Below are 17,839 nucleotides of genomic sequence, written 5' to 3'. Positions count from 1 at the left end.
CTACGTTCATCCATCAGCTGCAATATATCCCAAGGTTTTCTGAAACCCAAGGTTTTCTACCAGTTCTCTTTATTCCGCCTAAGTTTGCTTCTGCTGATTTAAGAATTTCCTTTTTAAGATTCTCCCATTCTTCTTCTACATTTTCTACCTTATCTTTTTTACTCAGACCTCTTGCGATGTCCTCCTCAAAAATCTTCTTTACCTCCTCTTCCTCAAGCTTCTCTAAATTCCACCAATTCATCTGACACCTTTTCTTCAGGTTTTTAAACCCCAATCTACATTTCATTATCACCAAATTATGGTCGCTATCAATGTCTGTTCCAGGGTAAGTTTTGCAGTCCACGAGTTGAATTCTAAATCTTTGCTTAACCATGATATAATTTATCTGATACCTTGCAGTATCGCCTGGCTTTTTCCAAGTGTATATTCTTCTATTATGATTTTTAAATTGGGTGTTGGCAATTACTAAATTATACTTCGTGCAAAACTCTATAAGTCGGTCCCCTCTTTCATTCCTTTTGCCCAGCCCGTATTCACCCACTATATTTCCTTCCTTGCCTTTTCCAATGCTTGCATTCCAATCTCCAACTATTATTAAATTTTCATCTCCTTTTACGTGTTTAATTGCTTCATCAATCTCTTCGTATACACATTCTACCTCATCATCATCATGGGCGCTTGTAGGCATATAGACGTTAACAATCGTTGTCGGTTTAGGTTTTGATTTTATCCTTATTACAATGACTCTATCGCTATGCGTCTTGAAATACTCCACTCTCCTCCCTATCTTCTTGTTCATCATGAAACCTACTCCTGCCTGCCCATTATTTGACGCTGAGTTAATTACTCTAAAGTCACCCGACCAAAAGTCGCCTTCCTCTTCCCACCGAACCTCACTAATTCCTACTATATCCACGTTTACCCTATCCATTTCCCTTTTTAAATTCTCTAGCCTACCAACCTTTTTTAAGCTTCTAACATTCCACGCTCCGACTCGTAGAATGTTATTTTTTACTTTTCTGGTGACCCCTTCCTTAGTAGTCCCCACCCGGAGATCCGAACGGGGGACTATTTTACCTCCGGAATATTTTACCAAGGAAGGCGCCTCCATTATTGCTTTTGAAAATGCAGAGAGCCACATTTTCTTGGAAAAAAAAACAGCTGTAGTTTTCCATTGCTTTCAACTGCGCAGCACTCAGAGGACTGAGTGATGTTGATATGGCCGTTTAAGTCATTGTGACTCACGCCCCTAAAAACTACTGAAAGAGCTGCTGCCCTCTTTCAGGAATCATTCCTTAGTCTGGCTCTCAACAGATACCTCTCCGATATGGTTGCACCTTTGGTCCAGCTACTCTGTATCCCTGAGCACTCAAGCCCCCTCACCAACGGCAAGGTCTCATGATTCATAGAGAAGGAGGGTTGTTTTATAAAGATTTAATTATTTTCAAAATTCTCTCTAGGAAATCTTAAGAACCAAACAGTACTCTTAAAATTTTACTTAATGCTAAACTTTGATATGAGTTACAACTTGCAATAAAACCTTTCTAATGAACTCCGTGGTGGGTTGGTAGCATCTTAGTCTTTTATTTGGTGGTCCCAGATTGAAATACTGATCAGGCATGGCATTTTTCATACACTACAGAATCTCTATTTCATATTCCCATGCACAAGCTTCCCCAGCTTGTATGGGGAATTAATCATCCAAAGAATAAAAAGTATGAAAGTGGAAAAAATGAACCACAATTCATGTGTTTGTCCCTTAATAATGTGGAAATCTTCCTAAAAGAAATTAAAAGTCCTGTTTTACAGTAGTAAGAAAATATCTTACTATCTAATAACTTTGGTGTTGAATGAAGGATATTAATGTTATCAATGGGAAATTGAACCTTCTCAGCCTTGTTGGGTACGGTCTGTTAACAGAGATTATATCTTTTTGTTGTAATACAGAATTGTATTATAAGTAATACAGAACCATAAATCAGTTTAAAATAGATTATCTGTGGCCTTCAGTCTGATATATAATGCTGTAATGGAAGAAAATACCGTGGACAAACTTTTTGAAGCAGATAAAATCCATCATATATTGCCCCTGTTACTTTTTAATCATCCTGTGTTCTTCTGTTAGTGTTACGTAGAGTTTTATGTTATTTGTTCCCTACTTTTTTGAGTTATTTTTACATAATTAGAATGGGTACTGAACATTATTAAAAATTGTACTTTAACCGTCGTTACTTATTTAAATATTTTATTGCTCACAAGTTTTGCAAGTTAATGAATTTTTTTAGTGATATTAAGTATGAGGGTCATTCAAATACAAAACCAAAATTTGTTTATATAGCTTTATTGACATTAGATAAAATTACAAATAAATTACCTATTTTTCTATATAGTTTCCTTCAACAGAAATACATTATCTCCACCTTCCTCATCACTCAGCTTCCTGATCCCCTCATCAAAAAAACAAGATGGCTTCACCAACAACCAATTGTACACATACTTCTTGACTGAAGAATCTTCAAATCTTTCCCCTCCTAAAGCTTCTTTCAGCAAACCAAACATGTGGAAATCACACGACAAGTCTGCACTATACTGAGGGTGTTGAAGAGGTGTTCAATGAATTTTAGTAAGTTTTTGCAAATTTGAGCTGCTGTATGCAGCTGTGTGTTCTTGTGGAGAAGGAAGACATTGCGAATTGGTTTACCGGCATCATTTGTTGCGATAAGCAGCCCTGACATCATCTAACAGCTGGCAGTAGTTTGCTGCATTTGCCATCCTTCATTCATGCAGGAAATTAATCAGCAGCATACCTTTTGAGTTACAAAACACAGTTGTCAGAACTTTTTCAGCTGGACAAGCATTTCTTGGCCTTCATTGGTACTCTCTCACCACATTTCCACCACTCCATACTCTCTAGCTTTCTGGGGTGTATTGGTGGACCTACATTTTGTTGCAGATTACAATAGTTCGAAATGCCTCTCCTTCTTCCTCAAAGTGGTTCAGAAGCCACTGACATGTATTCCTGACAGTTCTCTATGACGTAATGAGAAGACGTGGAACTTTCCTCACCTATACTTTGCTGTATCCAAAATGATCTGACAACATTGTATGCACAATCCCAACACTTTTTCCCACATCTGATGCAATTTCCTTTGTCATTGACGCTGGTCCATTGATGACATTTGTGACTTGTTCTCCACTGCATCATGGACACTTTGAAATTTTTTGGCTTAATCATACACTTGAGTTTTTGACAAGGAAGTATCTCTGAACTCTACCTGGAAAAGAGTCAAAATTTCCGAGGATCTGACATCTTTGTGATAAATTGGATTATAATTTGTTGTGCAATAGATGATGATATTGCATGCTCAGACATTCTGCTACTGACATGGGAACATGACCTATACTTAAGGTTGCCAGCTGCTCCTCTCCAGACATATCCAACTAACTTCCCTCAGCGCCCTACCACATTCACTGCTCTTTCTCAGTTCATGCGGCAAAATTCCAGTGTATATTTGAATGATCCTGTACAGGTTGATTCTGAACTGCACAGCAATCTCTTGGAAAATGATTCTATAGTTAGAAGTAAGAAAAAAATTTCAAATAAACATAATTCCAAAAGCACTTTGTTAGTGAGTTATGGTTAGCGAAAGATTTCTGTGACCGGTAATATGTGGCCTTATTAAATTTAATGGATTATAAATTACAACGCAAATTTGGTGGTCCTTTATGTTTAATGACCTAAAAAATTGAAAAAAAAGGCCCCAGAACCATATCCCTTGTAGTTACTGCGAAAATTATTGTAAAACCCAAAAAATTGAAGCCAAAAAACACAATTGTTTAGCTTTGACGTACAAAATAAGTTTGTTAAATGGGCAATTAAGTGTTCAATATTTTTTACTTGATTTACATCAAAAATACTTAATTTTATTGAATGAAATAAGACACAAAAAAGCGGTGCATAATTATTACTCTTTGTTCAGTGGGATAAGATTTTGTTTTGGTTTTATTACTTTTAATAATTTTTAAAATTTACGTAATACTTTTCATTTTATAATGAATAGCAAAGCTATGAGCAAACATATTTGTCTACTTAAATACAGTTATCTGATTTATTAAACTTAAAAAGTAACTGCAATAGATTGTGGAAAGAATTTTCTTTATTTTTATTTTTTGACTTCATAAGTAGACTATAGCAACAACAAGCTTCAGAGTAACAGTTAATTATTATTATAAACTGCTAAGTAACATTATTGTCTATTGTACAGTATTTTAAGAGTTTTGAAAATATTTTTGTATTGGTCTACGAGCTTATGAGTTATCAACTTGTTAATAACAGATCATTTATTCTGTTACAAAAATATGGGAGACACTTTAAATTTATTTACAATCACAGAATTGACTGATATCTTATTAATTTAAGGAAAATAAATTGTAAGTAAAAAAGTAATTGCTGTGGTTCAAGAATACGGGAGAAATATCCTAATAGAAGAATTTCAGACCGTAAGATGTTTAAAGCAGTCAAAAGACGTCTAAGAGAAACAGGTACACTAATGTCAAGAGATACAGAAAATGGTCGACAATGATTTGTAAGAAATTTGAATTTAGGAGTACTTGATGCAGTTCACATGTCTTCGACAACCAGCACTAGAAGACTATCTTGTCGATTTAATATTTCTCAGACATCTGTATGGCGAACTTTACAAGAGCAAAAGTTGTACCCATTTCACGTCACATCAGTGCAAAATCTACTACCACAAGATTACAATAATTGAAAAGAATTCTGCCAATGGTTAATTAGACAAAAATCACAGGATTGCAATTTCCTTAAATGAATTTTAGTTACAGATGAACTTTGCTTCACCATGAATGGAATTGTAAATTTTCATAATACATATTTGGGCTGAGGAAAACCCAAATGACGCTGCCACAATGCATTACCTCACAAATTTTCATTTAATGTGTGGGTGGAATCTTGCTGACTATTAATTTGGGTCTTTTTCCTTACCTCCACGGCTCAATGGAGAAAAGTACTTGAATTTTTTACAAACAAATTGCATGAGTTTTGGAAGATGTTCCTCTTTAATATAAAGCAGGAATGTGGTTTATGCATGATTAATTGTCAGTTTACTAAACTTTTCAATATCAGACTACTTAACTAATGGTAACCAGTGGATTGGTTGAGCAGGACCTGTAAAATGGCCTGCATGATCTCTGGATCTTACGCCATTAGACCTTTATTAACATTATTACCTTTGCAGATCAAACTTACATTTTAAATGAGAGCAATTAAAATGCATATTTAATCATATTTGGAAGTATTTTTATTAAAATTGCTTTCAAAAAAATTACAATTGTATTTATATAGTTATATAACAGATACAGTGATAGTATATTCAGTTTAACAATACAATAATTAAAATAAAGCTTTCAGTTGAAAAATTACACTTGCATTAATGTGAAGGATGAATCTGATGTGCTTTTTCCCCAATTTTCTGTGGGCCATCTACAGCCTCCCTGAAGACCTCCAGTTTCCACAAGGGGGTGTTATTACCCACTTTGAGAACGAATGCTCTAGAAGAATGAAGGGATTGTATCATTGAAGCAGCAGCAATTCTCAGAAATAGTCCTGACACCTTAAACAAAGTTAGAAAAGCGTGGATTTGTTTTGCTAAATGCTGTGTTCAACAGAAAGGTAACCACATCAAACAACTACATTGATTGTAAAATTACCTTAATCATTTTTGTATTATTTTTAATTTAATAAAATTAAGATTTCTTGAAGTATAAACAAATTTTCTCTTACAAATGAATAAGAAGAAAGAGACAGTTTATGTATTTATCTACTTTTACTAATGAATAAGACGAACATGAGACAAGAGTAACATAACTGCCTGTCAAAAAATCAGATGATTTTTTTTTTTATCAAGTCGTTGGGTAGAATGATGCCGGCGAGAGTTTGTCTGATGGCAGAAATACCGAAGACTTATTTACTCCAAATTGACATTTCAAAATTTTTTAAATTGTTGAAATTATTAAAAAAAAATAATAATTTTGATGAAATAAAGCTACATATCATCACAGAAATAGATGTTCTTAATGAATATAGGTTTTTTTTTTGATAAATATATGATAATCATGTTTTTTAATTTGGATATGAAATTTTTGTTCTTCTAACCCGGAGTTTTTTCCTAATCTGTTTACGAATCGTGTCGCTAGGTAGCAGTACTTGATAGTACTAGGTAGCATATACTTAAAATAATAAAATTTAAAAGAGATTATACTATTTTTATTAAAAAAGGAGTAAATAAAACAGAAATAAATTAGTAAAATTTTTATTCTACAATTAGAACTATTGGTGGCACTGGGGGTCGTGATATTTCAAAAAATTGTATTCATGGTCCGATTTAACTCAAGTTTGGAATACATATTAGTTACATGAAAAGACATATTTTTGCATAAGTATGAAAAAAAGATTTTCATTCATGAAGATTGAGTGCTCTATTTGATGAAAAATTTGAAGTTGTTTTATCATAAAAATAAGAAGAATCTTATTATTAACAGATGAATAGTTATTGACTAGACTTGATATATCATCAAATCAACCAATTGCTTGATTTCAGATTTAGTATATTCTTGCTATTTTACTTGAATGGAATCTTTCTCTTTAACTTAAGTTAAATTTTTTTCAGTGCATTTGGTAAAATCTTTTCAACTTGATCATCAGCTACATAGTGTTAATTTCATAGGTAATTTGAATTATAATTCTGATGCTCCCATTCTTAACAATATTAACACAAAATAAAAATACGTTTTAATAATAGCTTCAGTGCAACATAACCTATCATTTGAAGTTTTTTCCTGTGAAGAAATAAGTAAATATTAACAATGAGTAATATTTAATGTATTTTAATTATGTTGATGTTGTACATAGTATATGCCCAATTTTTTTTTCTTTTTAAGTAAAAACTTAATTATAATTTTAAAAATCACTTTAGTGATATAAGGCTAAACTAAAACACATTCTTAAAATAACATAATTATAAAATGAAATACATTCTAGCAAATAACATAATTTTAACATTTTTTTAGTATCAATAGATATTATATATTGTGGTTAAAAAACGTCTGAATATGATTATAAATTCTACAATTATAATGGTTTTATTTTGAATAAATAAAGTTGAATAACTTTGTAAACGTTTGATCACTTTCGTAACAGTTTTGGAACACTTTCAAGATATAACAGAGAACACTCTAAAAATGATGTAATCTTCCTCAAAACTTCATTGAAGATGAATTGACTTTTATCTGGTATATTTTAAGCATTTGTTAGACAAATAAATACAATAAAGTTTTTGATATTTTAATGAATAAAAGTACTTGTGTCTAATTTCAAAATTAGAAAAGCGTTACTTTATCATCTTGAAAATTATATTTTGATTTCAATACACATTTTCATTTTTTTTTCGGTTTTTTTTTTAGTTTGCAGTATTAGCTACATTTTTGCTTCAAGTATTTCATATACATATTCCGCAAAGCAGTCGTAAAACTTCTCGGTTTCATATACGAATTCTTGTTTAAGCATAATAATCAATGCTTTGAGATTTTCAGCAGATTCTTGTTGAAGCATTGATATTTTGCCTAATATTTAAAATCAGATGATGAAAATTGTTCTAAAACTGGAGGTCTTCCTAAGGTCATTACTATAAAAATTGGTGATAAAGTCATGTTGACTAGAAATATCGATGTATCTTAAGGATTTGTTAATGGTACCATAGGTATTGTAAAAAGTATAAAAAAGAATGTTGATAAAAATGATGTTCAACAATAACGATTATTTTATTTAATGTACAGTTGAAAGAATAAGTGTTAAATTTGAATTTATGGACAAAGTTTTTGTCATGCAGAAACAATTTCCTATATGTTTAAGCTATGCTATCACCATATATAAATTACAAGGAATTAGTATAAAAGAATGCCTTCGTTGATGCTGGTAAAAATATTTTTACAGTTGATCAAACATATGTCACTTTTTCAAGAGCAACGTCTATTGAGGGATTGCATTTGATCAATTTTGATCCATCCATGATCAAAGCCAGTTCTGAAGCAATACATGAGTACAGTAGATTAAAAAGTAAATATGAGCCTGATCTTCTAGTTCTTGAAGAGGGAAAACTGAATTTAAAAAAGTCAAGGATGATATTTGGGTTATGCCTAAACATATCAGTGAGTGCCAAGAATCGAATAATGCAAGTGATATAAATCACATAAAAAATATTGAATAATTAATTGCACATTAACAAAGTTATTGTATATCAAACCTAAACGATTGTGTTTTTCGACTTCAGTTTTTTGAGTTTTACAATAATTTTCTCAACAATTACAAGAGATATGGTTTTGGGATCAATTTTTTCCAGTTTTTCAGGTCACAAAATATATATATATATAGAACCTCCAAATTTGTGTTGTAATTTATGCCCCATGAAATTCAATGTGGCTGCATGTTACTGGTCGATCAGAAATCTGGGCGAAATCTTTTGCTAGCCATAACTCGCTAATGAAGCGTTTTTTGACTTATGTTCAAACTTTATTTGTTATTTTTAGCTGTAGAATCATTTCCTGACATATTGCCTTGTAGTTCAGAATCATTCTGTATATACTTTTTTTTAAATAATTGGCAATTCTATTTGTTAATGAAAATAAAATAATAAATTCAGAGGGAAAAGTTATAGTGAAGGATTATAATGAATAGAAATTTCTTATTAAACAATTCTAACATTATACTACAGAATAATGCAAATAAAAATAATAAGAAATAATGTGCAGAAACCTATGAATAGTTTAACAGAAAAATAAGACAAAGAGTGTAAACATTTCTGATAACAAAATTGACCCAACAATACCATCAGGGAGTAGTCTGTTAGTGTGTGAATGATCCTTATTTTAGGATCAGTTATTCATGCTGAAGTTTTGCAAGTGATGAGAACATTAGGAAAAATTAATACAAAGCACATTAAAGATAGAAAGCTTAAAATAACAGTAAACATCATGTTGTGAGAATCAAGTTTATGTGGTGTTAGTAATGTTGATGCAGTAACAAAAAAGCAAGTTGCTGTTGCTTGTTGGAGATACATTATGAGTAACATGGTGATGAAACAGCTATTTTTGAGATTTTTGCTGTTAAAAAAATTGGCTGAGCAGATTACTTTAACTTGCTGAAGTTAAGATGGAAAGAACATATTAGTGAAACATTAGTGAAACTGGGTTATGTTTTTAAGTTTCTACTATCAAAAACTTTAACTGATATTCTTTGTCAATTTTATTATGTTTTATAAAATTAGTTTTTAGTTAGTTAAAATCACCTTTCAGCTTTTCTCTGTCTGTCAACAAAAATACCACAGATCCACCTCCAGTACAATGGAATAGTGCTGGAGGAAACCAATGCATCCAAATATTTAGCAGTTCAACTGGATAGATGTTTGCTGTGAACCACTGTGTGGAAAAGGCAGTAAAAAGAACCCGCCTACTAAGAAGACTGTCAGGTGGGATGCAAATCAGGGTGTTCTCAAAACTGCCTGAAAGTCATACATAAGACCTGTGCTAGTACATGGAAGTGAAGTGATGGTCACAGCCAGCACACTAATCAAGCTCGACCTCGTTCAAAATACACCCTTAAAGGTAATCACAGGCGCAGCTAAGTCCACCCCTATTGCAGCCATAGAGGCACAGACTCAGATTGAGCCCCTACAATCATTCTGAAAAAGGGTAGCATTGAGATTCTGGGAGCATTTCAGGTAAGTCTAGAAGCATCGATGGACCAGCTACCAGCAAGCTGCTTCTAGTCTGAGGAGACAGACGGCTCCACTCACTGCACATGAGAAACTTGTAAAGAAATATGATCTTTCACCTGTGGACAAGCCAGGATTTCTTTAACCACTTACCTCGAGCTAGCTACAAACTCAAGAACTCAAGAACCAAAACGCCTCCATACAATATGAGTAGAAGCAGCTAGCCCTACAAACCATCCACAAGGAATTTCCAAAGAATGAATGGATTCATGTTTACACCGATGGGTCTTCAATCTGAGGCAGTGGAGAAACAGGAGCTGGGTACTACTGCCGTCTTTTCCAGGGACATATAGCCGTAGGTGCTCCTCCTTAGCTACTATGATGGTGAAGTTGAAGCAGTGCATGCCGCTGCGGCTGAATTGGAAAAGCTAGTTTTTTTCTTTGAAAGCTGTGTTTTTGGTTGACTCCCAAGCTGCTATACATAATCTATCGTGCAACACCCAAATGAACTGCAGAAGGACAGTTGAGTGTAGAAGAAGATTGGAAAGCCTGAGAAATTTCAGGTGGATACTGATGATGTTTCAGTGGATATCCAGTCATGTCAACATATCTGGAAATGAGAAGGCCAATAAACTGGCCAAGTTAGGAACGACTCTACCCCAGCCTAGTTGTCCCTTGTCCTTGCATTCCTCCAGGGCACTGGTCGACATGGCGGTCGACCGATGGAGTGAACAGTGCCACTCTGAGATGGCTGCTAGTAGGAGATGGGAGACTTTGGTCACTTGCAATTAACCCCTGGCCTACAGCGTGTGGTCAGCATAGCTTCCTTCTGACTAAAAACTGGCTGCAACTATCTTGCTTGCACCTTCACCACATCCATGTGTTACCATCTTTTGAGTGCCCGCTGTGTGGTTGTGGGGCAGTGGATGCTGTTCACCTGAGATATTGTCCGACCCTGGACCATACCCAGCTGGATGAGAGTCCAAAGTTCACAGAAGCCTGTTTTTATTGGTCAGCATGTCGCCAAATGGCACAACAGCCAAGGACGGGTGTTGACTAGTAGGTAAGTAAGTTTACATATAGAAGTAAATGAATTCATGAGTAGATTTAATCTATATTTTAAACCACAATTACACTATACGTGCTAATATTTTATTTTTTTGAAAGTATGGAGTAATCTATATATTGCATCATCAAATTACCAATACTAATGTATTGGTTACATGTTTATTAGTATATTATTAACTATAGTATATAATTAACTTACTTGTTATAAGTTAATGTGCTATTAATGTATTTATTTTAATAAAAAGAAAGTATTTGTTGTTTTACCATTGTTATGTTGTAATTTATTTCAGTAATAATGAGATTGATGAAAGTACTACAGAAGAAGCTGACAGTGATAAGGAATCAAGTAATAGAATAAATGAAAATGTTGCACAGATACCCATTATGTCTTTATCTAGGTAAAGTTTTTTCATGAATGTTTCATTGTTTCTTTTAATTTTTTGATAACTATAATACTATTATTATAGTTTATTCATAGGAAGTTGCTGTAAAAATGAATGATCTGATTGGATTATCTACTTAGCTATGTTTTTAATGATATTAATTTTTTTTTCTATGTATGAACACTTTTTAAAAAGTTTTAATACTAAAGTAATTATAAAACAGTCTTTGATTTAGTCAGGTCCCAGTCACATCATGATTTTGTGATTGCTGGAACATTATATAAAGTTCATAATACAATGTAAAATTTTCAATATCCATATTTAGGATACTGATTTTTTTTTTAATCTAATGTATCTGCTTTATGGTAATTTAAGAGTTAACAGCTATTTTTAAGCTTTTCTCTTTTTTGTCAACTGTATATATAAAAAAAATTGTAAACCTAACCGAAGTAAAATCTAAAATTACTTTTGTCATAATATTATAAATACTTGTAAACAGATAATCTATGAGACTTATATGAGCCAGTATTTCACCTGATATCTTATGGTCATATGGAGAAGAATTTTACTGACATTATATTTTACAATATAAAACATGTAATATGGGGACAAAAGAAATAAAAACAGATAAATTCAAAATGGACAAGAAACCAAATGCCAAATAGCATACAAATATGTAGTTGACTATCAATTTATTGAAGTAAAGTATTAAAATAAATAAATATAATAGATACAAAATAATGGATACAATACTAAACCAACTGACAGATTATATAGAAAAATAATGAACAAAGGTAGAAATAGACACAATAAGAAATTTTGTAAGATTACAAACTGCATGTATGATTACCTGATGATTTTATATCATTTAGATTGTCTTGCGGAGTTACATTCTGTCATTTCAAATAGCTTCATTCTTAATTCATCCTTCCTGTATTTCTCTTAGAATTCCAAAATGAACTTAATAGTAACTTTGTGATCAACTTCGCATTTTATTTTCTTTCTAATATGTATTATGACCAATATTTATGTACAAAACTGCTATAACCATAAACGCTAATAATATATGATACTTTTAAAGTTTTGAAATGAAAATTCTCTCGTGTCCAAGCATTATTTTATGTGTTTGGGAGGGTTTGAGTTTGACATACTTAACTCTCAATCTAAAGTACTCAGGTATTGCTTTTCTTTGCAAAATACTGTTATTTTACCACCATTACTAACTCTATAAGTTCCCATCAACATATTATTAATCATCTGTGTGTTAAACTCCTCTCATCAGAAGGTGATTACATTTGAATATTTAATATTGACTTCATATTGCTCAATAAATGAAGAAAGGTTGTAGTCTATTTTCATTAAATAGTAAGTTTTTTCTTTTGTTTTTCAGGACTTTAAGTGATATTGTAAAAGAAGGGTTGATATCATTTGATCAATGTTTGAAACTCTCTTCTTCCATTGTTCCTGAGGATGTACCAGTTAAACTTTATAATAATGTACTGTGTGTTGGTAAGCATATATAAATGTTTTGGTATGCTATTAAATATAAGAATAAGTTGTTCATCTTTTTGAGATATGTTATTTTTAATTGTATACTTTATGAATTTTTGACTAGGGTTATTAGTTATCTTAACTGAGAATATACTGAATATATTACTAATCGAATCATTGCGAAGTTTCAATTTTTATTATAAGCATTAACGTTTGTTGCTCACAGGCTCTTTATGAGTTGGTATTGATTAAGGGCAACCGTATGTAATTAATGAGATTTGGATCATTACCCATTACACCTTAGTGATTATGCTGTACAAAAAAGGAATTTCCAGCATATGTGTTTACTTAAGCATTATAAAATCGATTGGTTATACTAACCAATTGATTGAATAAGTAAAATCTTATGTGTGTATTAAATAGGATTTTTAAAAAACAAATCATTAGTAGATATTTTGTTGGTTTTTAGCTTAAAGACTTACTTGCCATATTAAATCCAAAATATAGTTATGGTTAATGGTTACTGAAATAAAATTGTGAAAAGAAAATGCTCAAAAACATTTTGAAGGAATTAAAAATCTATATTTCAATATAAATTCTGATTGTTAAATCATCAGTTGATAGCCAAAATAGTTTTAATAAATATTTGAATATCTTTGATAGCTATGATTGTTTGAGAGTTAAATGCACATCTGGTTAAAAGAATATTATGGAAATATATTTAATTTACTGTATGTTGACACTATTACAACTTTTTTTCACAAGAAAACTAACTCACCAGGTTAGTCTAATGGTAAAACTCATCATATAACTAGTCAAAAATTAATTTAATTAGATTTTTTTTATATTTTTAATATATTGTACGGATTACTGCTTCCCATTGTAAGTAAAGTTATTGGAAAAAAAACCGTAAAAATTGAGTTGAGAAAACATTTTGAAGCTATACGACTATTTATTACATTATTTCTCAAATTGTTTTCTTTCTATTTTGATACATCTCTGCAGATAATCTGGGATACTTAAGCATACTTTTTTGCATAAAAAAAATCTTCAAAAGAAGTTTTAATAGCTACTTTCAAGTGCTTAATTCTTAATTGTTTGTGGTTTGGTAGCATTTACTTTTATTTTCAACTATGCCCCAAAAGTAAAATCCATGGATATGGGGTCTAGTGGTCTTTTTTTCCCCTTACTTCCCTGGGCCGGACATACAATCAAGTAAAGCTTAGCCCAGGAGAGTGTCCTTTAACTCTATGGGGGCCTCCCCACATACCAGCGTTATGTCCAGCATGGCAGTTCCACTTTCAAATGCCCTCCAGTTTTCATTTGAGACCAAAACAAACGAAATCATACTATCTGGCTGAAGTCTGTCAATACCTGCCTGTGCTGAAGATTCTATTCATCACACTCAAAGATCATATGTTCTGCCATGTCCACCCTGCTACAATACATGCAATAGGGGGAATCTAACCTTCAAACTTGTGCAAGTAGTACTCGAAAGCACCATGCCATTAGAGCATTTGGGTCAGAAAAACTTCATTTCACCATGGCCCCTAATGATCCACATATATACGTCATCCAGACAGAACCTCTACTTGTCACCCACCCAGTTTACCTTTCAGCCCTCTCTCATGGCTGTAACTGCTTTTTACGTCTTTCTGTCTTTTCATGTCACATCATCCATTCCTTCACCTGTATGTCAATCGGTGGGACCGATGCCAGTTATATGACTCATAAGCTATGTTATATGACTCAGTCCTGTATCTGCATATTACAGCCAGTAATGTACATTGGTGTATTCTCTGAAGCTGATCCAGATTTCTTCTAACACCTATAGCAGCACTCTACACTGGTGCAGCATACAACACAGTGGACATGACTGTTGACATTATTAAGTTATTTTTAGAGGCCCACGGGGCAGACTGTGTCGAAAGCAGCATGTTCAAACAGACTTTAATGTCTTCTTCGATGTAGCACAGCTATCAAGAATATGCTGCGTAAACTTACAGGATCTGTCAATGTTAACTCCTAGATATTTTATACTTTGAGTTGCAAGGAGTAATCACCCAGCCTCAAGTCTACCCTGCCAATATGTCGTCTTCTAGTCAAAGTAATAAATACACATTTCTGTGGGGCCAAGTCCAATTCATGATTAATCATCCACTCTCTGATGTTAGTTAAAGCCATGTTGCCTCATTCTTCTATGTCTGCCTCCATTTTACCAGTTGCCTCCATCTTACCAGGACGACGAGGTCATCAGCATATGCCACCATATGAGAATCTACTGGGATGGGAAGATTAAGGACTCTGCCATACACTAATAGCCGCAATATGTACAATATGTACTGGGGGACCAGTACTGAACCCTGAGGCACCCCTCCATAGACCTGGAACCTCAACTTGCCACCCAATGAGTCAGCCTCGATCCATCTAGTCGTCAGATACTCAGCCACCTGCCTTCGGAAATAGCAGCTGATTCCCTTTCTTACCAATGCTGACAAAGTAGAATCTCACATAAGGGACCCAAAAGCATTTCGTACGTCCAACATTATAACTGGGAATTTTCCGGGTCCTCCAGGTTCCCTGTCTACAGCAGCCCAGCTAATCACTCTCTCAGTGGCTTGTACTGTAGAGCACCCTTGCCAAAAACCATACTAACTGGTATGGATGCCAGCACCTGCATCCTACTCCTCAACTGTGCGGGATGCTAGAATCCTCTCCACGGCTTTACCCATGTTATTGATTAAACACAGTGATCTATAGTCTGCGTTAACCCCGATATCAGCCGTCTTTGGCAGGAAGACTAACCTAGAATCCTTCCAACATTTGGGAAAGCTTTTACTCTAAAGACCAAAGTTGGCGATATCGCTCAGCTCCCATGGTATTTTCCTGGCCCAACCCTTCAAGACCGTGGCTGGAATGCCATTCGGCCCAGAGCTCTTTGTATCCTGTAACCTTAAAATCGCCGTGACTACCTCATCCTACGAGAATCTCTTCCTGTCGCTGTCTATTAATTCTGTAAAGCCACTCTCCTCCCTGGGGAAGAGTTTACGTATCTGATGTCTCGCTGACTCTTCTGCAAGGATGAGCAATCACCTACCAAAACACTTCATAGTGATCTGGTAGGCCTACCCCCACAGATCCACGTCAAGCTCCCCACATAGTTCACACCATTTCATCACTTTTGTTTGATTTCAAGATTTAATATGCGTCTCACATCAACATATCTCCTAGCCGCATCTTCATACTCTTCACCACCTGCCAATCTCAGCCACTGTTTTTTACATTGCAGACACTAGGTTTTGCCTGAGCCATGCGATATTTTCCGTCTACTAATATATCGGGTGGTGTCTATTCGTAATCTTTGGTATCTGAGCAATCTTGTGTATTATTAGCCCCTGTAGAACTTCAGGTGACAGCCGTCCATCTGTTAACTGCCTCACAGCATTATCAACAACTGTTTGTGTTAGTTGCGGCGGTCTCTGCTCTCCAGCTGTTTTGATCAGGTGTTTTCAATTTCTAGCTATGTAGCAAAATGGTCACTAACTGTCTCATCTGGTAGGACCCTCCAGCTGCAACTGGAGTGATCCCAGCCACCATCCAAAATGGTAAGATCTAATGTTGGCATCTAATCATTCATACAGTATAAACCTGCTGACATCATCAATTCTGCTAATATTTTCCCTCTTCTATTAGTATAAAGACTGCCAGCGATAACAGTCTTACTATTTAAGTCAACCGTTAGAATAACTTTCTTCAGTGATTTTGTTATAACTTCATTGAGACCCCACATGTAGTTCTTGAATTTGTGAAAGCCGCAATTAAGGCTAACATAGGTTTCTATTAATAGCGTGTCTGACAACTCGACAGCAATAATTCCCTTGGCTCTGTAGAACAGATGGTAGCCCCATCTACCGCTGACACAGCATATAGCTACATTTTCGGTCGTATCGGAGCACCACTCACTCTTCACTGCTGTAAATTAATTGGGCTCTCTAGTGATCAAAAAGTCTGTGCCCAAGCTGCTAGCCAGTTCTCCAATGAGATTGTGGGAGATGATGCTTCTATTTGGATTCGATAAGACGACCTTAATCATGCTTTCGAGAATTGCACATCAAGCCTCTGGTGTGTGGGTAATTGAATTACAATCTAGACATTTTTTGGCTCCCTAAATTTCTGTATTTTGTGACCTTTGCAATTATAACAAAGTTCCACTCGATTGGGCCCTCTGCATTCCGCTCCAGTGTCCAGACCTCCAACACAGGAAGCAACAGTCGCTTTGCTCTCTAATATACGCCCTGCAGTGAACCCACCCAATCTTTATTCGTTCATTGATTAACTTATTCACCATTTGGAAAGTTGTGACTACTGTTGCATTGCGTGAATCCCCATAAGTGTGCCTGAATGACGTGATACGGAAATCCTCTGACTTGCTAGTTATCTTCTCTAACGCTTTTCTGACTTCCTGCTTGGTGGTGTCCATCTCTATATCTAATTTGCACCACCGTCCGCCTATCTCCTCGGGTGTAAGTCCACCTGGAGGTTGGACGCCTTAACGTGGAGCGCAATGGTGAAATTCCAGGCCTTCTCATGGCCTTTTATCCTGACCTGTATTTTGTCATTAGGCCACTTTCGTAACGAGAGGACCTTCCCCGGCTTCATCAGTGGTAACAAAAGATTTCATGGTCTTCTCCAGATCTGCATAGGACTTCCCACACAACCTGACAACTACAACTCTGCTGCCTTCTACAGCTGTTCGTCTAACCAACTGTGACCAACCTGTTTTATCAGTAGGGGCTGTTGCAACAATCACTACCAATGCATCACTCTTCCTGAAAGGTATATTAAGATCTTCATGATGGCTATGCCAATAGTACCGCCAGGCAGTATGAACACCAGGGATGCCATCTTAGCCAAGACCCATCTTATCAACCTCAAAATTATTGAGATGGATTCTCTTATCAGCACCAGACGAATTATAGTAAGTAATATATTTACTCTCCTGACCCAAGAGAGACGATACTTTACATATGATGTCCCCAGGCTTAAATCTAGATACCTGAGTCCTGTTTTCATCACTTCTTTCATGAGCTATATCCACAAAAGTACAAG

The 17,839-nt window shown here is 34.5% G+C and overlaps 1 protein-coding gene across 3 annotated transcripts in view; it reads left to right on the top strand.

Moving 5' to 3' along the window:
- Pex1 (peroxisomal biogenesis factor 1) overlaps nucleotides 1-17,839 on the top strand; it is a 117,420-nt gene that overhangs the window by 33,110 nt on the left and 66,471 nt on the right. For all 3 annotated transcript variants that reach the window (XR_012755441.1, XM_075358590.1, XM_075358591.1), the window contains exons 7-8: nucleotides 11,147-11,254; nucleotides 12,630-12,748. Coding sequence is in view for 2 of the 3 variants with exons in the window: in XM_075358590.1 (XP_075214705.1) it covers nucleotides 11,147-11,254; nucleotides 12,630-12,748 (227 nt within the window). In the remaining variant the exon portion in view is untranslated. The remainder of the gene's footprint in view (nucleotides 1-11,146; nucleotides 11,255-12,629; nucleotides 12,749-17,839) is intronic.

Source organism: Lycorma delicatula, chromosome 2 (assembly GCF_047948215.1).
Source record: "Lycorma delicatula isolate Av1 chromosome 2, ASM4794821v1, whole genome shotgun sequence".
Lineage (NCBI taxonomy): Eukaryota > Metazoa > Arthropoda > Insecta > Hemiptera > Fulgoridae > Lycorma > Lycorma delicatula.
The sequence above is the reverse complement of the archived record's forward strand: the minus strand, read 5'-3'. Positions and strand labels throughout refer to the sequence as shown.